The sequence below is a fragment of the Hippoglossus stenolepis genome, chromosome 12 (assembly GCF_022539355.2).
Source record: "Hippoglossus stenolepis isolate QCI-W04-F060 chromosome 12, HSTE1.2, whole genome shotgun sequence".
NCBI classification, from domain to species: Eukaryota; Metazoa; Chordata; class Actinopteri; order Pleuronectiformes; family Pleuronectidae; genus Hippoglossus; species Hippoglossus stenolepis.
Window position 1 is genome coordinate 1,278,375 of NC_061494.1, and position 25,156 is coordinate 1,303,530.

The window sequence follows — 25,156 nt, forward strand, 5'->3', positions numbered from 1 at the left end:
TTTTACTGTAGTAAGTCTTTGTTTGACCTACAAACTCACACATGCTTGCAGAAACTTAAATTGCATAATGCTGATCAATATATCAGTAAATGAGTAATTGTATAGTTTTATCTATGTGTTGTACACAGATTGAGTTAGGGTGTGGTTGAAGAACCAAACGTAGTATTAATGTGTGTAGAAATACAACTGAATGTCCTTCAGAAATTTGACATGAGTAAAAAGTACAGAATTATGAGCACTATACCCATGATGCATAATGAATGTATTTATAGAGTGAACTAGTTACCTGAGGTCTAGTAGCAGGGCGACGCCTCATCCACTCCTCTGATCTCCTGTCAGCTCATCACGATCCGTTTGTCTCAGATTCTTCGAGACAGAACTCGGTACTGCTCGTGAACCAGCTCGAAAACCCAGCCTTTCCCTTCCCTGGAAAAAAGAGAAAAAAAGAAAATGATCGACCCGTCCCACATCCCATCATCCTCAATCCCTCATCCTTACCCTTCAATCAATCAATCAATCAATCAAATTTTATTTGTATAGCCCATATTCACAAATCACAGTTTGTCTCATAGGGCTTTAACAGGGTGTGACATCCTCTGCCCTTAACCCTCAACAAGAGTCAGGAAAAACTACTAAAAACCCTTTTAACAGGGTAAAAAGAAGGTAGAAACCTCAGAGAGAGCCACATGTGAGGGATCCCTCTCCCAGGACGGACAGAAGTGCAATAGATGTCAAGTGTAAAGGAGAACATCACCAAGATAAAGGTTTTAGCAGCATTGCTAAGAATAAACATTTTGAAGCATAACTGAAGGTCAATGAATTGATGGATTATTGTCAGTAATGGTCGAGTATCTGAGGAGAAATACTATATATCAAGCAGTCCTGCTGCAATCATAGTCCATGGTCAGCAGCCACCACGATCATGATCCACCATCAAGATCGGATGCCACTATAGTCCACAGTCATTGTCCACTGCCGCCATTAGGATCCACCATCAGCTGCCACCTCGATCGTGGTCCACTACCAGTATCTGATGCCAACACGATACAGGATCCACCATTACAATCTCTGATAAGCGACCCACCATCATAATCCACGATCTGGCCACAGCCGCGGCCCTGGATCTGCGGACGATAAGGCAAAGGGACTCCGGGGAAGAAGTCGTCAGTAACATGTATTGATGAGATATTAATTTCTTTGATGTGATAACGATTGAGAAGAGGAAGGAGAAGCTGGAAAGAGAAGCTCCGAGTGTCATGTGTCCCCCGACCTTCTAGACCTATAGCAGCATAACTAAGAGCGGGTCTAAGACAAGCCTGTACCAGCTCTAACTATAAGGTTTATCAAAAAGGAAGGTTTTAAGCCTACTCTTAAACGTACAGATGGTGTCTGCCTCCTAAACTGAAAGTGGGAGATGATTCCACAGGAGAGGAGCTTGATAGCTGAAAGCTCTGGCTCCTACTCTACTTTTAGAGACTTTAGGGACAACAAGTAAGCCTGAATTATGGGAGTGCAGTGCTCTAGTGGGTTGATAAGGTACTAACAGCTCTTTGAGGTATAATGGTGCCATATTATTAAGGGCCTTGAAGGTGAGGAGGAGAATTTTAAATTCTATTCTAGATTTAACCGGAAGCCAGTGTAGCGAAGCTAATACAGGAGAAATGTGCTCTCTTTTCTTTGTTCTTGTCAGGACACGTGCTGCGGCGTTTTGGACAAGCTGCAGAGTCTTTAACGACTTACTGCTGGAGCCTGATAATAAGGAATTACAATAATCAAGTCTGGATGTAACAAAGGCGTGGACTAGTTTTTCTGCATCTTTTTGAGAAAGGACATGTCTGATTTTTGAGATATTACGCAGGTGAAAGAAGGCGGTCCTAGAAATTAGTTTTAAGTGAGAATTAAAGGACAAATCAGGATTAAAGATCACTCCCAAGTTCCTGACTGTTTCATTGGAAGCAAGGGCAATGTCGTCTAGCGCAGCTATATCATTAGATAATGTATCTCTAAAAGGTGTTTAGGGCCAAGTATTAGAACCTCTGTTTTATCTGAGTTTAATAAGAGAAAATTGCGGTTTATCCAGGTTTTTATGTCCTTGAGACATGCTTGGAGTTTAGTTAATTGATTACATTGTTCAGGTTTTATTGACAATTATAACTGGGTGTCATCCGCATAGCAGTGGAAATTTACCGAGTGTGTCCCTACTTTCTCTGTCCCTCGTCCCTACATCCCTTCATTCCTCATCCCCTTCATCCTCGTTCCCTTATTCGTTCATCCCTCATCCCTTCATCCTCTTACCCTCTTACCCTCTTACTCTCATCCCTTCATCCCTACCTTCATCCCTTCATTGTCAGTCCCTCATCCCTTTATCCTCATTACCTCATCCTTTCATTACTCATCTCTTCTTCCTCCTTCCCTCTTCTCTTCATCCTCCTATCCTTACATGCATCCCTTACCCCTTCATCCTCCAAGAAGGAGAGAACGGAGTGGAGGGACTACTGGCATCTCTTTTTCAGCTTGGGGCACTTTCTCGGGTGGAATGATGCCCCCATTCTGAGTCTCCCTCTGCCTGGTCACCAGTGCATCCTCCCAGACCAGGCTACGAGACGCATCTTTACCTTGATGCCTTCACTCAGCCTCCCTTCCTTGCTCCTTAACATCCAACATATAAATTTTCATTCAAACCTTTAAATCAGATATAGTTGGGGTGTGGTCCTTGCTTGTGAACTGATATTAAAATGATACCCTCTGCCTGATTGGCTGTGGCTTGTACATCCAGGACAGTGTAGAGCCCCTGGTGACCAAAGTCCATCAGATACATTGTCTGGCCACCATAAATATATCAACCAATGTGTCAGTCCATCTACACACTGAGCTACTCCACTGTAATACTGAAGGTTACCTGAATGTCAAAAAGGTTACCTGCTGGTGGCACTGGAGTGTAACTGATGGGATCAACAAAGTCAATAGGATTCATCCTCTGGGCTGTGTGGGTGTCTCTACAGACCTGTGTGCTGAACCCTCACATGAATTATTTTCTGAACAAGTTTTGCCACGCTGACGCCGTGGCTCAGGGTCAGAGCGAGTCATCTGATCATCAGAAGAAGAATTAGAAGAAGATTGGTGGTTCCATCCATGTTGGGTCTTTGGGTAAGATATGGAAAATCTACTTTAATGCCAGTCCATTCACCATAACACCTGTGCCTGTCTACCCGAGTGTTTTAACAAACCTCAGAATAAAATACATCAAATCTCACTTTATGTTGGGGAGCTCAGGACAAACCTCTATGTTACATGATCCATGCAAGTAAAATGATCGATAAATCCTGATGTGAGATCAGCAGAAAGTGGAGCTTCACACGGTCATGTGAAATATGTGAGATGTGATCACCATCTAGTGGTTGAGTACTGATACAACAGAAGAAGACAAACATGATTCTAGATCCAATGTTTATTAAGTACAAAAGAATATTCATGATATTGTTCAATGGCAAATAATAAGCAGGAAGATTTCTTTGACACAATACAGAATATTACAAACATGAAAAAAACATCTGTGATAAATCCCTGCACAGATACATATAAATACTCAATTTGCTTAATCAAAGATAGACAGTGCCAATAACATGGCGGTATGAGTCAATGCAGACTGTGAACACTGCGCCCACGGAGATACACATGGTGAGCTACGTACAGGCTATACTGTATACACAACGACACATGATATTAATACCTCTCTACTAGCTCCAACAGGTTTCCTTCACCCGCATCATCTTCCACTTCCCTCTCCACTCGCTGAAACGTTTTCAAGTAATGTTTCCTGACAGAACCAACGTCATTACTGATGCAGACTGCGTCACAGACTCAGACCATCTCAGCATTTCTCTCTCCACAAACAGCCACACAGCTTGTTTCCCTGGCCGAGACCTCGGAGCTGCAACAAGCTTCATTTACCCTCTTTTCTTCTCAGCACAACAAAAACCTCTATCATCTGTCAGTAGTACATAGACACAGTTATCAATCTCTGTTACATGTTGTCAATCTAAATGGAAAAGTTAACAAGCAATAAGCAACAAGTTTCTTTCATATCACCAGGATAATGAGTAAATACATCCATGGATGTTACATTGTTCTTGACACTGGCAGACCTGCCTGTTTCCAACATTACCTTAAAACACAAATTACATGCAGGAACAATATTTTACAAATTCTCATAAATTCTTATATAAACACTCACAATATCTGTTTCTTACCAAAACATTGTTGTATTTCTAAGAATATTCATTTCAATTGTGTCTGCTTGTAAGAATGCTTAAAGAAGAAACTATCTAACACATCAAAGTGTGTTTTCAGGTTTCAGTCTGTATCGGATCTGTGAGAACACATGCAGCAACAAGTGGCTGTGGTTAATGAACCATGAGCCTGTGCATAGACTGGATATGACTGGATTGTAATTTACAGATAAGGAGGGCTACCGATACAGCAAAGAACAAAATAACAAATGTATATTCTGCTTGAGTGTAAGTGTACAGCTGAGTGGCTGTTTAACTTTAAATGTCCTGATTCTAATGGCAAATATTAGATTGCTATGTGCACCAGGCACCACTGGGTGTCACCTAAACCCCCTCAAACAGACCAAAGCATGAACAGTTTCAAAACTTAAACAACAAAATACAGTTTACCAGCAACTGTAACAAGTAAATAGTAGTTAATAGTACATATTACCTAAATAAATCTATGATATATTTAAAGCGATGAATCAAAGATTAGATTTATTTTTGATTTCCCGTACCTCAAAGGTAGCGACAATAAAAACTGACCCTGAAACTGCAACTCATGCACCAGCATTAAGGCAGGACTGAACACATGGTCTTCAATAAATCTGTACATAATGCCCTACATTTCTACCATAAATGTGTGGTTAGACATTAAGAGCTCTGATTCCAAATCTAAAGCCAAGGAGGTTAAAAAAGACTCAATCTCTTTCATTTCCTTCCCTTCTTTCCTCTTTCACCGAGTCTGTCGGAAAGAACTTTCCAGTGAGGGGATGTTGACTGAGACAGACGTGCCATCCAAAAGGAGAAGTTGGGCCTTGTAAAGACTGGCACGGTTTGGCACAGTTAAATCCTTTCAACATGCTCGCCCCCTTTGGTATGCTGACACCATGTTTGTTAGAGATTATGAGTGATATTCTCACAGCAGGGAGACAAAGCCCCTGTTCAAACTTCCAGCTGGCCCCCTGTCAGGCTGAGGATCGGAGCTGGGCACAGGCGTAAGCTTCGCTGGGGTTGGGGGGAGGAGTCCGACAGGTCCATGCTGAGCTCATTCAGGTTGGGGATAGCATCGAAGGGAGCTGTCGACAGAGTGCTGCTGTTGGCAACACGTCGGAAGACGAAGTGGAAGGGGGCAGCCTGTGGGCGGCTGTGGAGCTCAGCCTTGATCTTCTGAGGATAGGTGTCCGGTGCAAGCTGCTGGCTGCTGCCCTCCATCAGCAAGAAGAGGCCGTAGTTCTGAGGGTCAGAAACTTTAAACTTCTGGCCACACAGCTGGCACACCTCCTCTACGGTGGCGTAAGGGCGGACCTGTAGAGTCTTGGCCGTGCAGCCACTGTCCAGCTCCTGCAGCGCCACCCGCAGGTAATTCTGAGGGAAAGTAAAGAGAAAAACAATTAAACTATAGGGGAGGTTTATTTCTGATAATGATAATAATTCACCAAGACTTTTTCTTTGCTGGTTTGTCCATCAAAAGGTTTTCAAAACAAAATAATAAAGGAGAAAAAAAAAAAACACAGTGTGTGTGTGCAAAACAAAACAATATATAGACATATTAATCTTCACTGTTATTCATTAACACGTGAAGTCAAGGTTTGACCTACACAAACAACAGTTAATAAAACGAAGCAGTCATACTGTGAATTGAGGACAATGACAGTTGAACATACGTCGTTATGTATATTTGTAATTTGTGGCAGAACATTTTTAGAGATGCATAAATAGTACTTGTAGGATAAAATTCTCAAAATATTTCAGATTTTAATTTGTCTTGAGCTGAAGTAGTCTTTATATATACTTATATAGTTTATATATAGAACAATCTATACAATTGTGTGTGTTTTTACCTGAAAGTCATCAATGGAGGGAGCAGAGCGCTGGGTGGTGCGGCGCCGGTGCCACTGGTGGAGTGTGTCTCTGGTTTCCGAGCTCAGGACTCGAGCAGCTTGCTCCTCCTGGAAATTTCTGATCAGGGACATTGCTCCATAGGCGCTGGTCAGATAGTAACCACCTGGATAAGGACACACAGAGTCTTCATGAGCACAGAGGCTACTCCGACTCACTGCATGTACACTGTGGGTAGAAACCTCCCGCTGGCCACGTGTCTGTTGTCATGTTGACATCATCATGACATCAACAACCTATGAGCTGGAAAGTTTTGACAAAGGTTTGAACCAATCACAATCAACACGTCTTTCACCGTTTTCTGTGGTGTCTTCTTTGAGTGGAATCAGCTGATTTAATTTTAATAATGCAAATGTTCATGGACACTATTTTGCAGTCACTGCATTTTAATGCGGGAAAAAGAGATTGTGATTGGTTAAAGTCAGAACATTTTCCAGCACTGACACAGAGCTGTAGGTGTGGATATGTGAGCCTACACAGAGGGGTAACCAGAGTGTGGAGAGTGTGTGTGGGAGGATTTAAGTCAGATACCTTCTCCATGAAGCTGTGAAGGGTCCAGCAGCTCCATCATGTAAAGTATCTCATTGTCCAGATGAGGCATATCACACTGGGCCAAAACATAGGTGAGCATCGGCAGGAAGTCGTCAGCACCATATAGACGACCTGAGACACAGACACCAGGTTCATCAGATTTGTTTCTTTCACGATTCCCCTTCAGATCACCTCATGCATGAATATTATTTACAGGTTATTGAGTAGTTCTATCTCATGTCAACGTCATTGGTTTAGCAAGAAGTCAGTTTAACCTGTGAGTATCTACCTGAATTGTCCTCCATGATGGTGTAGATGAGTTTGCACACTCTCAGCAGCAGGGTGACCTTCTTCTCTGGAGAGTACAGTTTACACATGGTGTGGAACTTGTGCTTGATCTTCTCAATGGCCACGTGATCCGGGGGCAGCATATCTGCGACACCCACATCTTGCGGCTGCCGTGCCTTGGCCAGTGACAGGTTCTCCTGCAGCTCCTGCCACGCTCCGCTGCTCACCTGGAACTCCTGCAGGGCCGCACTCACTACCGGCTTTAGAGGCTTCAACACGCACTTGTGCATGGCTTTCTCCAGGACCCGGTCTGAAGAGAGGAGGAAGCTTTTTGATTAGGATGAAGTTATAATTGTAAACATTTGACTAGGCCTGTCATAATAACTACTTTTGTTGGAGGATATATTGTCCAAGAAATAATGGCGATAAACGATAATATTGTCATCTTAAGACTTTTTTGTGACCCACAGTCTCAGCGTCCATAGTTCAATCCTTGCATGTAGAAAGTCAGTTTCAGTCTCCCCCACAAGCAAAACACAAATCAGTTCATTCCAGTTAAATCAAGGCAAAAACAAACACAAAAATAGTCAGATCTGGGTTTTACAGCTGATCTTCTCAAACCAACAACTCAGGAAAGAGAAGCGTCAATGTTGGAGTTGAATACAACAGTGTTTCTATATTCAATATGTATGTCAATGTCAGTCAGGCATACGGCGTTAGCCCCGGCTAGTAGGAAATCTCCACAGGGACCAAAACAATCCACCAGATGATTTCCTCCTGACTCTGACTTTAAAGAAGAGGTGTCTGATTGGCGACAACATGCAGACTTCACAACGCGCTTTTGCAAAGGTAAGACGATCCTCTCTGACTATCCTCTCCGATCCTTAAAAACATTGCTGCCTAATACTCACTTCCGTTCAGTGGTTCAGAATATGCTGGGCTGTGGTTTGGGGTTGTGATTGGAGTATTGACTGATTGTGGGTGTGGACAACATGAATGAGGCGTGGACTATTTCTCTTAAAACTTGTTTGTCTCTGTAACGTCTATTTTAAAGTAATTTCCCGTCAGTATTTCAGAAATAATGCCAAGGTTAACTTTTCATTCCTTATTAGTCTAGTTGCGAACCCTGTCAGACACAATAGTATCAGTCAAGACCCCAAAACTTCCTGGAGAGTTTCAAGGTCACTTGTAATGACATATGTGAAACCCAAGTTGCTGCTGTTCACCATCTGCACACGTCACAGTTAAGGAAGTTGAGTGTGTTGCTGTAGCTGGAGCAGTATAATGTGCACAGAGACCAGAGGTCTGTATCCACATAGTGACAGTGTCAACATCAGCTTCTACAAGCTCAGCTGGTGCAGTCTGACTAACGCACACCATGATATCATTATACAGACAGGATGGAGGCCAAACCACAGCACTGCTGAATAAGGACCATGTGTTGAGTGCTGTCTGTGTGTGTTGCTGACTATTCTCCAGAATTGGGGGAAGTCAGCAGTTTCTTTTTTGTTGACACATCTGCAGACAAAGATTAGAAATGGATGACAGCCAGTAACACATAACACACATCACATAAATGTAATTTTATTCCACCTCTCCTGTCTTTAATGGAAGGTTTGTCCGCACCCAGCACCTCTGCTGGACTCAGGCCAGACAGGTGAGGTTGAAGTGATTTTGAGAGGCAAGGCTCTCGTGCCAGCCTCTCACGCACAGCACATTCTCACTTCCTCATTCCACCACTAGTCTGAGGGCTGCAGTAAGTAGGTGCCAAGCATGTTGAATGTATTTTACTGCCTCTGATTAAAGGTGAACATTAAGCCATTCCTTTCAGCAAAAATGTCAGAATTCACTGTGACCAGCTTCTCCAGTGACCTGCTGGTTCTTTGTTTGCAGACATTTTCACAGCAGACATTTTGACTTATGTCAGCAGGAAAACCTCAGGTGCGAATACCAAGGGCTATGTTCTACAGCAGGAAGCCTGGCCAGTGAGTCAGCATGAACAAAACCAAACCCTTAAAGAGCCTCAAGGAGTATCACTAATCATGACAGTTATGTTTCTCCTGCTTTGAGGTGAAAAAGGTCTGTTTTGTTCTGTTGATTAGATGAAGAAAAAGACACTAGGGACAAAGATACTGCATTTGTGACTAATTTCTTGCATTTTATAGAAAAGGTCCTATACATATGTGTTTGTTTATTAACATGAAAATGTAATGTTTCCAGTTTTAAGAATTGTCTTCATTTTGTGATATTTTTTCTGCAGCTTGGTAATCAAAGGACACTCCACAGGTCAGTGGCAGAGCCAACATTCCACACTCTGCACTGGGCATTAGATTGAGAGCTATTCAGGTCATTTGAATAGGAAGATGTGTCCAGATTTACACACATATATATTATAGTTCCTTAAAAAGTACTGTGTCTTACAGAGTTTTAGGAGTGTGACAGTATTTTCCCTGTGGTCATAAGATATTTCCTAAAAATCAACTTATCAGCCACAAAACACAAACACATGCTTTTTGCCACGAAGCGACACCTCTTCCTGCTGAATACAAACCTCTCTCCAAACATGCTCTCCTTTCCTTGCCTCTAATACATATGGTCCTCGACAATTGTCCCAGGGACATGAAACAAAGCACCTGATACTCTTTAGTCTGTCCAGTGTCCATCTCTGCCGTCACTGCTACAGCATTACTTGATTAATTAATCGCTCTATAAGTTAACACATGCTGCAAGTATTGAATACATTTTATATAATTTGTGCCACATGATAACTAATACGTTTTTATGCATCTTTGTTTTGATTGGAAAAACATGGCTGCACAGCAACCCTCTGGACATGACCACATTGGCCAATGGCCACTGAGTGGGATGAGCTAACTCGCAACTAAAACCACAGGGTATCATCCCGGAATCCAGACATACTACAGTATATGCTGAGGAGTTCCCTGCTGTTGTCATAGTAGGAGTTTACCTGTGAGAGCTGTGCAGCAGCATCAGTGATCAACAAACAGCACGCACACAGATTTTTCTTTATCACTTCAGTAACACAAAATTTAAAAGGAAATATGTGCTATGTGTCACATTTGCTACAAGAGGAGAAATAAATGGACCTTGGCTGCATTCGATTTGTTGCTACTAATTTAAGAGTGCTCGCTCTGACCCTTAAGATTGTATTGTTTTTATGTCTGCTTCCCTGAATGATGATAAACAGTTTGTTTTCCTGAATGCAGCCATATGTTTGGACATGACAGTAAGCTAAATGTAAAAGCTTCATCCACCAGGTCACCTTGTCATCAGTTTCGGAGACAGAAACACATAAAACCCGCCACTAAACCATGCACACACACAAAGAGACGGGCAAAGACATGTAAAGAGCCCAATGTGTCCTTGTAGTATAAATAGCCTGGTGTAAACAGAAGGGGTGTGTTTATCCTGATACACAGACGGCTGACTTCCTCCAACTTAAAATAGTCTTTGTACATTGGGACATAAATGCAGCAGGTTGAGAGACTAATACTTCGGACTCCATTATTGATTAATTCACAAACATTTCATTCTCTCAACACCTTCATGACGAAGTGATCTCTTCAAAGAATCATAGAGTGAATGTTCTGGAAACACAGAGTTCCCCACTTTTGAAACACAATTGTTTTCTTTCTTGTTTTAAGTTAGATGAAAATATATTATCTGTACAGTGAATATGAAGCTTAGCTAAGAACTAAAATAAAAAAAATTTGGAAACAACTAGAATGTCCCAAAGTAACAAATGGGTCATCTCTTAAATGTGTTAAACATTAAGTGTAGGGAGGTTTAACAGGCTAGGCTAACAGGAGGCCGGGTCCAGCTTCATACAGCTGGGTATGACAGTGATATCAATCTTTTCATGTAACACTCAGCCAGTCAGCAAATAATCTGCTGAACTATCCTATTAAACTGACATATTAAGATGCTTTACAGTGTAAACAACCCCGTAGTGTAAAGTTTACACTCTGGTGTTGTTGTAACGCAAGAACACTTAGTGAAGCACCACAAACAGAGAGTCTGTTTGGGATATGTGGAGTACAACAACAGCATCTTCCTGACTGCAGCCATTAAAGTGTGTGTGTGTGTGTGTGTGTGTGTGTGTGTGTGTGTGTGTGTGTGTGTGTGTGTGTGAATATTATTTTCTTTTTCACTGCCTCAACACAGTTCCATTAAAGCAAGGAGAGCACAAGAGAGAGAGAGAGAGCAACCTCAACAAAATGCAAAGAAAGACGGGGGCTTGCCTCAAATCCCCACACCCTGATTGGAGAGTTGGTATAAAAGAAGTGGAGTAAGACTGGGACTGCATGTCTTGGCAGTTAGCCTCTCAAACCATCTGGGCTGGCCAGCTTCTGAGCTGAGGAGAAAACCCTCTCTGAAACTGCTACAACAAAATATTGTGCAACTATTCCCAGAAAACTGCAGCAGTGCCCAGTGTGTTGCTTTGAAAAACAAGGCCACTCAGAAAACAGGCAAGAGATGGGAATCCGTGACAGGTGACATACAAACCATGAAAAACAATCTAATATTTTTGTCTTTTCTCTCTCAGTTTTTGAATGTCTTCTCTTTATTTACATGGGTGGCCTGTGATGGAAGTATTTGAGAGGAAAAAGTGTCAAAGTTTCACTAGATAATAAGAAATGTTGTGATGTTTCATCATCTAATTAAACAATTGTAATTTATAATCTTGTGTGTCATTTTCTTTGGATTGTCTGTTGACATTTTTAGACACAGAAATTAATTTCCATATCTAATCAGCCTCCTATTTCCAAACCCCCTGATCACTGCTGACATTAATAAAAGACCTTACATCCGTTTCACTATGGGATGTTAGTCTGGAAAAGACCTGATTCATAGCAGACGTCCAGAGCTAAATATGTTAAAGACTGTTCAAAACTGAAGCATCTGACATGATGTGTCCTGACTTTCAGTCCTTTTTGACATGTTTGGTGGGCAGAGATGGTGGCAAAAAGTGACAGCTGTGTCAATTACAACTTAGGAATGTGAATTAATTGGACGCTGCCTTCAATTATTGAAATGGTTTGCCAACAGAGGACAGGTTGAACAAGTGCACAATTGAACAAGAGGGAACAATGTCTGGACTTTATGGATCCATTGACGCCTCCCTGTGCTCCAAAGTTTGTGTTCATTCGCAGAATATAACCCTATGCTACATTTATGAATTAAATACTGTCTACAAGCAACTTGGATTGTTTTCATGCTACTTCTGCTTCCATGCTAATGGGGCTAACATTGGACAGCGGTGTTTATTGTTATGGAACAACCATTAAGAAATTAAACTTTGCAGCCTTTGCTGTTATTAATTTAAAGTTAACAACTACATCATTGATTTTGCCTTTGTATCTGGTGGAACTTTAAACAGTCGATAAAATGGCTCGAGACCATAACCTTGTCACCAGGTTGTCACCATGGCATCTTGGATGACAGTATCCTCTGAAACTGACAGCCATCTTGTTTTGCATGCTAAATCTGACACCTGACAATAAAAGAAGACACTCTTCTTCCTTATTCTAAGGATCTTACCCGTTTCCAAAATGCAGCAGCAGTAGTCTTTCACTTGACCTTCTCTGCATGGTACAGAGAGTCACAGGGAACATCATAAAAGTTATGTCACAGCCAGAGCTGTCAGTTAGCTTTGATAAGTGAATTGAACTTAATTGTTAAAATCACTGGGTTTCCCCTTTAATAAAATTTGCATAATATAAAAAAAATCGCCAAACAGATGCTGACAATGTCACTTATAACGTGGTCAAATAATAAATAATAACTATTAAAAATGTTAATGTAAAATGTCAACATTAAAGATTAGTGTTCATGCTATGTGATGGTAACTATAATTATAGCACTGAACAGGGCCAGTAGAAACAGGTTGGTTCAACAGCCCCCTTCCCCCTGGGATATAAACCTGTTTGTGCTCTGTGTATACATGATACTCTGTCCAAGGTCTGATGCAGCCACTGAATCTTAGTCTTACTGATTCAGACTGCTCTTCTGGCAGGTGCGTGTGTTCTTGTGTATGTATATCACTGTGTCTGTTTTTTCCCTTACATGTTGCTGTCATCATGGCATTGTACGATGCAATAAAGGAAGGAAATTACAAAGCAATATAAAAGGGAAAAGCAAATATGACTAATAGACTATCGACCTGTAAACACAGTAAATGGCGGTAATGCACCTTGACATTGGTGCCCTCCGCCAATAAACCGAACAAAGAAGAAGAAGAATTTTGCACTAAGACTGATTTAACGCCTACCCTTACATGACAGCAAACTATTATCTACAACCAGCCCTTATGGCCATGGCTTCACCAGGAATGGACACATAAACACACACGCACACATCCAGCTGCAAACACGTGAGGACAAGTTTTCCAAAGTCCTCACTGCTAAAATATTGAAGTGAAACCTCTGTATCTGCATTAAACACATTTTTTGTCACCCATTCACACTTCCTAAAAGTAATCACTAAATTATTTGCAAATACACACAGAAATGACTCCCACCACCACCACCACCACTCCTTTGAGTTGAGGAGGAGTTTATGATGCCTAAATGGCAAACAGGTTGAAAAAGTTGAGCAGTCAGTAATGATCTAACAGGAGTTGACCAAACCTTTAGGAAGACAACATACAATTACTATAATTAAAGGATTATGCTCACATTGTTTGCCAGAATGAGGTACAGTGATATTTAAAGTGCATGAGCCATTCCTTAAAATACTAGAAAAAGAACACTAAAGACCTAAGAACTAGAGCAAAAGAGAGTAGAACAATTTTTCCTGGCACTTACCGATCTGATCTTCAGGAATTAGGCTCTCAATTGGCGGCTCCATTTCGGAGCTCTGTATCAGGTAGCTCTTCATTTGAGTAATAAACTGGCGGAGAGTCTGCAGCAGCTCAAGTCCAGAGGCGTAGCCCTGCCAGGCTTGGGTGCCCGCACCCTCGCCCATGTAGCTCAGGTAGTCCTGCACCAGACAGCCAAAGTATGATCCTTTGTCCCTGGACAGCTCCACAACCCTGCGGATCGCCCTCTTCTCAGGCGTCAGCAGTGAGTGGAAAACTCCGCTCATCTTGCGCAGTTGCCCTCGCAGGGCCTTTTGGAGGACCAAAGCACTGGCACTGGGGCGACGATTTGTGCGATGTCCGGGAGGCACCATAGTCAGGTCCTGGTCTTGATCACTCTCAAGGCTGACGCCATAGTCTTGCTCCTCTTCATCCTCGTCGTCATCATCGTCATCATCTTCCTCCATGCTGCCATAAGGCATGTGGGATGGGGGGAGGGAGAGGGGGAGGTGTGTGTTAAAGTCAGCCTCAGTGGGGGGGCTAGGGTCATGCAGAGGAGGAAGGAAGAACGCTGAGGACTGAGAGAAATCCAAAGAATCTGATGAATCAGTGGAGAGGCTCATGTCGCTCAGCCGCTGGCTACCTCCACTACATTCCTCACCTGCTTCTTCTTCTCCTCGTTGCTTCTCTGCCTGCTTGCTGGTTGTCATCATTGAATGTTCTGGAGGACTGCTGGACACCTGAACAGTGGTTTTGGTAGCATTACACTGAGACAGTTTGGCCCGCATGAGAGCCTTCTCAATAGTCTGCTCCTCCAGTGCCAAGTGGCACTGAGCATCCTCCTGGCTGGATGATGGTGACAACTTGCCCCGACGTGGAGAGGAGGAGAGAGAAGTTAGAGAAAGGGGCAGGGAGGGCCGGGAGATGGATATAGGGGAGCTGATGTTGAATCTCTTGGGAGGGGAGGATGAGGGGCTGATGCTTAGTGAGGAGCCCAGACGAGACAGGAGGCTGCTGCCCCTCTCTCTCTCCTCAACCTTCTCCTTGGGGATGTTGATCCAGGAGATCTTCTCTGGCATGCTGCGCTGTCTGACAGGGGGGGCTGAGCGCCGTGGCACAGAGCGTGGTAGAGGTGGACGAGGGGGTGGGGACCGAGACACAGTTAGCTTCTGACTGCAGTTGGCTTGACTGTTATCTCCTTGTAGCTGTGTGTTTCTGATGAGGCTGTGCAGTTCGCTTTGACCAGACTGGCTTCTGTCACTGTGATTTGAGCTGCAGACCTGAGGACTGCTGCCACAACAGGGCTGAGTATCCTGGCTGGTTTCTTCGTTGTTGCTAATAGGTTCCTCCCTCCGCACCTGCTTTGCTGTGCCAGAGGCGGTGGCACTTGAATCGCCGTCTGGTTGGTGGACCTTTATGAAGAGGGGGTTGATGAAACACAGCGCTCCGTTGGATTGGCAACACTCAAGCTCAGATGGGGTGCGAGTTTGAAGCTGTGGGCGCCCTGGGGGCGCTGCCAAGAAGACTGGTCCCTGAGTAGTAGAAGGTGGTCTGTTGGGAGTTCCTTCCCCTGACAACAAGACCTTCCTCCTACGGCACAACTGAGCGGCCCAGAAGCCTGGATGAGATAATGAGAAAAATACTGTTGATGACAAACAACACACAAGTGTCAAATTTAATATATTTGGTTCTTGTCTGATCACCAGGTGGAAACAGTGCCATGATCCGAATAATATAGTAGCATGTGAATTGAGGCTATCATTATCTTTTAACAAACCTGGACCAAAGATTTGGTAGATGCCTCTCACAAGCTCTCTGACCAAATAATATACTGAACACAAATTCCAGTTATTTTTAGTAGGTCATTCAATAATTGTAAAAGCAATACTTTTGTATCACTGAGAAACACCACCAAGAGAAGGCATGAACAGTACATTCAGTTAATTTGGTTTGGTAAGCACCACAAATCAAATAATTATATTGTAATTACTCAACTAAACTTTAATTACAATCTTAGTATTCTGACCAGATAAAGTGAGTAGTTTTTGACTGTTGGCAAAAATATGTTAATGAGATTAGTCCAGCTCATAAAATCACTGAAATATGTCACAATTATGCTATATATATATATATATATATATATACATACTTCTGGTTAAAGGATGACTGCTCTACCCCCTGAGCCACTGCCGTGTGTGTACACACATAGATAGTAATAGTAGTAGTATACCCCTTTAGCTAATACATTTTCTTGCAAAATATTTAAATTTAAAATATTCCATTACAGCCCTACTATGTCATTTATTGGTCTCATGCTGTTCTCTTGGAAGCTGACAATTTTACTCAAAGCAAATCCTGCAAATCAACAGTGAGCAGCAGCAAAAAACAAGCACAATCTAAAACTGAAAAATGCTTAACAATGACCACTTTCAATTGACCTCTCATCCACTAACAATGATGCAAAGCAAATCCTGCAAATGTTATCTCTCTCAAAAGAACTAGAAATACTATTGCAGACCGGGAGGCTCAAACTCTTCCAAACAAACACGTAAGAGGAAAATAGAACCAAACAACTTTAACACAACCATTTGTTGACCCTTCAGAGTCCAGGCTGTACTAGACAAAGCAAAACAAGAAACACACACACACACACACAAGTGGAAACAATACCACATGAGGAATACCAGTGCCAGACACAGCTCTTCACATAACTACAGCGCAGAAGAGAGGATAACAATACTTACTGTGATCCCAAAGCTGCCTTACACACAGACGAGCTGTTGATCTCACACTCATTCAAACTTTGTACAAATGTGATGGTGCTGCAGAGGACACACTGCTGCATCTACACAAGCTGAAACTCGACTGGCTTCTCTAGCTCACCCACACTAAATCTGTGTTGTGACTCACTCATGTTGATGTGTGTGGGCGGGATATTAGCACAGTGCTCCCGCCTCTCTCCCTCCCATTCAGCTCAAGCTGCATGGTCAGTTGTTCTCTCGCTCAACGGCACAGGGACAAACACTTTTCCTGTTTCCCTGATGTCTCTTGTTAACCCTCTCATCTATTTTGTCTTCTACTTTTCCCTTTGTTACATATTCTGACTGTATTACTTACTAAGTTGACAATACAATGTTTTCAGATAGAGTTCTGATAATTTATAATAGATAATTTCTTGTAACTTCTAATTTTGCAGAATTCATATAAGCATGTTCACACAAGTATGTGCAAAGCAAAGCACAAGTCAACACACGCACTGCTCCAGTCAACACACGCACACGTTTGTACAGCTGTCTGAGTGAGGCCACTCATTGGCATAATGCATTCCCTAGCCCCTTACCCAAACCATCCACACTAAATGCCTAACCCTAACCCTCAACCTAAATCTAATTCTAACCCTAAAACCAAGTCTTAACCCCCAAACAGTCCATTAAAAGGGGGGTCACAAAGTGAGGACCGTCCAAAATGTCCTCACTTGTTGGTTGTAGACTCAAACTGGTCCTCACAAAGATAGCTGTACACTCACTCACTCACACACTCACACACACACACCCTGAGGAATAAAGTTTGATTGATGTATGACCTGGCAATGGCAAGTGCAGCACACTGTTCTAACTAACTGGTTCTTCCAGAGAAATACCCAAAGTGGTTGTCATCATGTCTTAGTAAAGAGAGGCATAGAACAAAGAATATCATTACTGTTGTTATAAATAACATTATTAAATCTATAAATATCTGTATTATTATCACTGTCTGACACAGCTTTAATTTAATGGATGTAACTGAAAAATTAAGCACGGAATTTTACGACACCAACAACAAATGTGTTCAATTTAAATCAGTCATATTTTGCTAATACCTGATTCATTTAAGGTCTTTGTCCATGCAGCCCTGAAATAATGGACTGTCAAGCTTCTCATACTTCAATTTAACAAATGTATAACGAACAGAAAGGCCATGTTCAGACCTGGCATTAACATTCATCCTGAGAGGTCTGATCAAAAGTGGACAGCGTTAAGTACGTAAATTCTCATTCTGAATGTGTCTCCTGTGACCACTTCCCCGCTATATATGTCAATAAACACATGATTTCTGTTCATAAAGACCAAAGAGAATAAAGATCTAAGAATGCTGTTTTAGCAAAACTGTCATCACAGGTGGAGAGCAACAATACAGGTAGTAAGATAAGCCGTTTTCAGAAATGACCTGCAGGTAAAATCCGGAGAATTGGTTTCCGGAGTTTACCCAGAGTCTGTCTTTCACACATGCACAGCGGGAGGTTCTTTGCACAGATGGGTTCACAACAGCAACAAATCCTCTGCATTATTCAGGCGAGAGCTGGAGCAGCCGGGTGCAGCAGGCAGAGGCAGGAATAATGTAGTAACTCCACTGTGGGGATCACGTGATCATGTTTACAGCACCCTGAAACCATTGTCGGCTCTTATCACCACAAACTCTCTTGACATCTTTGTCGATGTCTTAAGACACCACTTTTCAAATTTTTTCAATTTTTTTCTTCTGCTGGGCCTTAGAAGTGTCACCAACCCCCCCACTCGCTCGCGGTGAATCCAGTGGATATCACCTGCTGTGTTCACACATCAAATTCTGAATTCGTGAATTTCTACGGACTTTATACTAGGGGACCAGGTGGAGAGAGTCTGCAGAAACTGCGGAGCCTCTCACTTGGACATTTGCATTCACACATGCACCTCCTCCAGAGAAAATACGGAGTATCTGCAGAGTTCAGTGCATGTCTGAAAGCAGCTATACTGAGACAACGTCAGAGTCAACAGTACTCTTCTCAGCTTTCCTAGCCACACACACACACACACACACACACACACACACACACACACACACACACACACACACACACACACACACACACACACACACACACACACACACACACACACACACACACAGTTATTCATATGTACATCAGAACCGCCTTTTAGATCAATTCTTCACTGCTGCTCAATTACCTTCACAGACACAAAACCTACGGGGCCGATTTACGAGTGAACAAGAGACACTGAGGAATACAAAAGAGAGAATGCATGTGTGTTCAAGACCACATCAAAAGGGAATATCCACAAATCATTGTGTGTCACTTTGAACTCATTATGACGGTGAAAGACACTGGAAGCCAGGCATAGATCTGAGTCACAGAAGCAGGGCCTGAATGGACACAAATCGGTGTGAACACCCACACTATTTCAGCTGACTATTTTTACATCAGCTAAATTAAGTAAAAAAAGATACACTATGACTTAGAGAAAGCAGGTATACAGCAAAATCAAGGCTGTAAGTGGCAGTTTGAGGGTTCAACTCTTTTTGTGCCAACAAAATGAAGGACCTTGGTTGTCCAAAATGAATAAGAGCAATGAAGAAGTTTTAGGATTGAAAAAATGAGAAAAATTGCTTTAAATTAATTTTGTTTAAAGAATTTTTGAGACCAATCATAGTCCATGTTGTAACATTTCATCTTGTCCACTGTACAGTAAATGTACTGAGGAGAAGAATTTACTTTGCTGGGTTTTATGAATCATTTTCTCAAACCAAATTAACAAAAGTCAATACTTTAACTGGAGTTAATAGAAGGCTTATGAAAATAGATTCTAGCCATCTCTCTGAGATTTATAATGATTGGATGAATTGCTAAGAGTTATGGGCACTTTCCTGCTAAGCCCCACCCATGGCGACATTTTGATTCAAAGATTGATTGATTTAAAATTATAGAAAAAAATGTGTCCGCCAAGCCTGTATACAAAATTTGCCATCTGGCTGATTGAGCTCATGATTCTTGGGTGGAATTTGCACATCCTCTCCAGTTATTGGGCCAAGTTTCATGTTTCTAGCTCACTTCAGCAAATGGCAAATTGAGCTGGGGCAAAAGACAAATAATAACAATTAACTGATACAAGCAAAGAAGGGTTCTACTACTTCAGTGACTAATTATGTCTGCTCTTTTAAGAAATAAAAACTTACTGATAACATGTGGCGATAATCTTTGTCTTCTGTACACTAAAAGTGACTGAACACTTTTAAGAACTTCGAATAAAATGGTCATGTTCTGTGTTCATGGCTGTAAAAAGGCCAAGGGCTTTAACAGTCTGGGTGGAGCAGAAACTCCAGAGGTGTCTTGCTAACGCCTAAGTCAATACCCAGCAACACATCACATATCTGGGCCTGGATAAGGCTTTTGTCCCTCAGGGTGAGACACTGAGCCTTGGCATGCTAGTTAATGCTTTGAGCAGGGTTGACTTGGAGCTTACGAGTGTCATGCCAGAGGAAAAATATCCCACAGTTTTTACACACAACAGATGTGGAATGACAGAAAACAGTGCAGAATCTGCATAGGGATGAGCCAATTACACAAATCAGTTTGGCTGCAAAAAGTGATGTTGTCTGTAAATGCAATAAGGAAGGATTTATGATAAACTCACAACATTATACAGTGATACTATGCATCTGCACACATAAGTTCCTACAGTATACTATCATAGGTTTTATCAGATTACATAGTAATCCTCTCCCTGACCTATGATCATGATTTATGATGTACATTGACATACCTGCTGGTAACATTACACATACTATGTTTTGTTGCGATTCATTTCCACATGTAAACTGTAAAATCACGACTGTTTGCTGTCCTGGCTCCTAAATGGTGGAATGAGCTCCCCATTGACATCCGGACAACAGAAAGTTTACACATCTTCCGCCGCAAACTAAAAACACACCTCTTCCGACTATACCTTGAATAACATTTTTAAACTAACAATTTAGTAGCACTTAAATGGCACTTTGTCGTTTTTGCTTTTTTGAAGAAATTGTACTTTCTCTATTCTTGTTGTTCTGGGTTTGTACCCTCATGGTTGAATGCACTTATTGTAAGTCGCTTTGGATAAAAGCGTCAGCTAAATGAAATGTAAAAAAAAACGACTTTCAGTCTATCGTCACTTAACAGACTTCCTCCATGTATGATTGCCCCACAAAGATAAAATATATTAAACCACAAACCTGATCCAAGTTTAGCAACCTCCTCAAGATCTGCAGATGTTCTGGCTGAAGCGATAGCCTCTGGAAGCTTCAGAGTGAAGGGCAACACATCCCTAGGAAAAGAGAAAAAGATAAGAGTGAAAGTTAGAAAAACTGGTAAAGGAAAAAGTGGATGAAAATTGGTGGGACTCAAAACCTATTCCTAGAAGTGTGTGAGTGAGTCACTGAGTTGTAAAAGAGGAGTGAGACTTGGTTATTGGCCGGAGGGTGAAATGTTCCTGCTGCTCCCCTACCTCTGAGTATTTAACAAGACCTTTCAGAGGTTTTACATCGTAGTTTACAAAGGTTGTAAATTCCCCCATGGACACTTGAGTGATCAAAACTAAAACTTATACCTAAAGATTTCTGAAGGATTATAGTCTCATCTCTCTGTGAAAACTGGACACTTTAAATTATTAAATGATTGAGTAATAAACTGCTTTCGCACATACATTGAACTCCAGAGAACATCCAGACATTCTCCAGAGGGCTGTATTGTGAGAACACAAATGTCTTAGTGAGAGCGCCTCTGGACTTTCTGCAGTTTCCCTGGCCTGCTCTCTAGTAAAAACTCAGCAGAAAGTCACTCTCACTCTTACATTGTCTGAAGACGGCGATGTGAAAATACAGCAGGAGATCCTCCGTGATTCACAATGACAGATTGGGTGTGTTAATGACATTTCTAACATCGTGATCTCTGCAGCGGGAATAACTATGTTATGTCCTGCCTCTGCATGGTGCACCACTCCCCTTCTTAACACCAAGGAGATATCTGTGTTGTTGTGAACTTAACAGAGAATCTCCTGATGAGTTGTTCATGTGTAAACTCTGTAGAAAGTCCGGACCCATTTCTGCAGACATTCTCCAAAGAATTGATGTAGCAGTTTTCTTTTCAGTTCCAGAGCATGGTGACGTTATTTATTGACGGGCAGCAAGCTCCACCCTCAAACCTCAAAACTTAGATTTATTTCTGGAGATAGTTATGGGACACACCATTGCCAATTCTACAACAAAATTGGCCTCCCTGCTCCTTTAGTGAAGGGGGATCAGCATTTATTTATCTTTACGTACAAAGCTAATTTAGAAAAGCTCTCCATCTACCTCTCTGACTTGATGTCCTGGAATGTTGTCATTTTACCCAATCACAAACATGGCTTACCCTGCAGGTGCCAAAGATCCGTACAGAGCAAAAATTGCTTTTTCTTACTGTATTCCACACACTTCATAGACTTCAACAGAACTTCAAGCTGACTTCATTAATACAATTGGGGCATTATCTAGATGTGAGGTTAATAATAAATAGTGTGTTAAAGTACATCTGACAGGTAACATGTTACTGTCATCTGGTACTGGTGACACTGCATTAAAGGAATCTTTACTACCTCAATTCAGTCATTAAACTGTATCAAGATCACCCCACACTGTTGAGAAAAGCTAATACAAAACTCACCAAAACACGTGACAACTTGTTATGCACTTGTTGTGCACAAGTCATGTAATTCTATTTGAAGTGTCTGACTATCAATTAATGCATCTCTGCTTCCGTGTTTGGATCAAGGTTTGTGGAATGTTTTTTTCTTTTTATGACACGTCTTTGTTTTTGCAGGTTTGCTGTGTTGAAAGTTTTATGATACAACGTACAATAGTGTTTGAATATAATCATGGCTAGTTTTATCTTGTATCTTTTTATCATATACATAAATGTACTTAATTGCACCTTGTTGTGTATTGCACTTAGTATCCCATTTTTGTGTAAATACAAAAGAAACAGTATGTGGTACAAATCTGTCACAAACAAAAGCAGGCCCCCGTCATATCCCAGGAACAATTAGAAATGTTTAACTTTTTTGTGTTGTTGTTTGGTCCTAAAGAGAACAAAACCCCCTCACCTCTTTCAATCTTTTCAGTTTGTATGCCTCAGATGCTGATAGATAACCGGATTATGGTTGTATACTAAACAGTGTTAAATACACAGGTTAAACATGGATCACATGAGTGGTTTGCATTTCTTTGTGTAATCCTGAGTAAGTGTGAATGATGAAGTCACCTGCTGATGCAGCAGAAAGCCACAAGACGGAAAAGGTCTGCAAAGCTCAGGCCTGATCCCTCCAGAGAGAAAGCTGCAGGAACAAAGAAACAACCAAAAATTATGATAAAATAATTAATCACAAGTGACTATTCACAATGAATTCATCCCTGTTAACATTTAACTTAATCTGATTAACCTTACACCCCTCTAAAATAGGATAAACTCTGTTAGCCTTTATGCAAATAATTACGGACTGTAGACCAGGTCTGAGGAACCTGTGGCGTCCAGGCTATATTCAGACCATTCATAGATCCCAAAAAAACGTAACGTAATCTTCTCATAATTGCAATTACTTTTTCCTCGGATAATTTTTTTTTTACATAAAACTGTCCACTAACATGTCCTTCAGGTTGGTTCCCACTTGATGGGATGCCTGTCAGATCCCGGTCAGGATGAATAAAAATGTAGTTGTTACTTGTCATCGCTAAAACAAACAACAAATTGGCGAATGTCAAGAAAAAAAGTTGATGCACTTTCCAAAAGAAATGGACAAAAAGTAAAAGACATCCCAGTGTGTCTAGTGTAAAGGGATGCAGTTGCAGTGATGAAAAGTCACATCTCAGCACCGGTACAACTGGAAAGAAGCCTCTAAACTGGATAAGTTACAAAGACAAAGCTCTTATGTAAAGTTAATGCTGTGGCGCTGCAATAAAATTGTTCAAACACAGAACACAGCTTTTTGTTTCTGGCCTGCAATGAAACAACAGACAAAACAAACACCACACAATTAGCCATTGTTGTACATGGTATCGCTGCTGAGTTTGAGCTATGGCAAGTGCAACTGGAAAGGGTTAACACCGAGCAAGCTCCTGCACTGCAAAAACAAAAGCCTGCAGTGACATCCGAACACACTGGTGGGATTGTAAAACTCCTTCAGGCATTTGGGGAGAGGAAAAGTAAAACTGTTTAATGCTCAACTTCTATAAAGTGTATATACATCCTAAGGTTTTTCTCATTTTGAGGAGACATACACAGAAGTGTGTATCTGTTCGGCACAACCCACTGCTGTGAGTAGTTCTTTTATTAACTGTCTCTGCTCCACTCAAGACTGACAGCTCCAAACTTAAATGTCACTTACTATTCAATATACACCCATTATCAGCAGTAGCTGCAGTGGGTGGTCCTTCACACGCAGCATATATCTTCACTACGCAAGCATTAGGAAATTCCAGTCTGGTGCTGACGCAGTCAAATGTGAGAACGCAGGTACAACAGAGGACAGTACACATTAGTGATGTTTGGTTTAGGCTTGTGGAAATACCCAGTTTTTCAAGAGACTGAAAATAGAACAGAGCAAAGAAGAAAAGAACAACAAACGGGCTTAAAAGTGATAAAAGCTTTAGTGTATTGAAATCTCAGACGCACTGGATAAGATTTCCATGTGACTCTGCTTCAAAAACACTACAGTACAGACAAGTACAAAAAGTATATTTTGGTATGGAGCCTGTCTAAGAAGCATTTACATACATATATACATATATAGGCCAGGGTGTGCTTTTATTTTGTTGAGCTGCACCAAACCATCAAGACATACACTACCGTTCAAAGGTTTGGGGTCACCCAGACAATTTTGTGTTTTCCATGAAAACTCACACTTTTATTTATCAAATGAGTTGCAAAATGAATAGAAAATATAGTCAAGACATTGACAAGGTTAGAAATAATGATTTTTATTTGAAATATTAATTTTGTTCTTCAAACTTTGCTTTCGTCAAAGAATGCTCCATTTGCAGCAATTACAGCATTGCAGACCTTCTAGCTGTTGAGATCTGGTGACTGCGCTGGCCACTCCATTACAGACAGCATACCAGCTGCCTGCTTCTTCCCTAAATAGTTCTTGCATAATTTGGAGGTGTGCTTTGGGTCATTGTCCTGTTGTAGGAGGAAATTGGCTCCAATCAAGCGCTGTCCACAGGGTATGGCATGGCGTTGCAAAATGGAGTGATAGCCTTCCTTATTTAAAATCCCTTTTACCTTGTACAAATCTCCCACTTTACCAGCACCAAAGCAGCCCCAGCCCATCACATTACCTCCACCATGCTTGACAGATGGCGTCAGGCACTCTTCCAGCATCTTTTCATCTCCTCTCGTCTCACAAATGTTCTTCTGTGTGATCCAAACACCTCAAACTTTGATTCGTCTGTCCATAACACTTTTTCCAATCTTCCTCTGTCCAATGTCTGTGTTCTTTTGCCCATATCAATCTTTTCT

At 41.6% G+C, this 25,156-nt stretch overlaps 1 protein-coding gene across 2 annotated transcripts in view; it reads right to left on the bottom strand.

Moving 5' to 3' along the window:
• Window positions 1–3,429: 3,429 nt before the first annotated feature.
• Window positions 3,430–25,156, bottom strand: part of LOC118118954 (ras and Rab interactor 2) — a 43,090-nt gene continuing 21,363 nt past the window's right edge. Inside the window, exons 6-12 of one of the 2 annotated variants that reach the window (XM_035172536.1) lie at window positions 22,904–22,976; window positions 20,839–20,930; window positions 13,820–15,430; window positions 6,994–7,302; window positions 6,705–6,836; window positions 6,116–6,279; window positions 3,430–5,639 (exon numbers count right to left, since the gene is read on the bottom strand). In XM_035172536.1, coding sequence (XP_035028427.1) covers window positions 5,217–5,639; window positions 6,116–6,279; window positions 6,705–6,836; window positions 6,994–7,302; window positions 13,820–15,430; window positions 20,839–20,930; window positions 22,904–22,976 — 2,804 coding nt within the window. In that variant the 3' untranslated portion in view covers window positions 3,430–5,216. Of the gene's footprint in view, window positions 5,640–6,115; window positions 6,280–6,704; window positions 6,837–6,993; window positions 7,303–13,819; window positions 15,431–16,556; window positions 17,035–20,838; window positions 20,931–22,903; window positions 22,977–25,156 lie in introns of those variants that run through there. The other variant, XM_035172537.1, reaches the window with a different exon arrangement.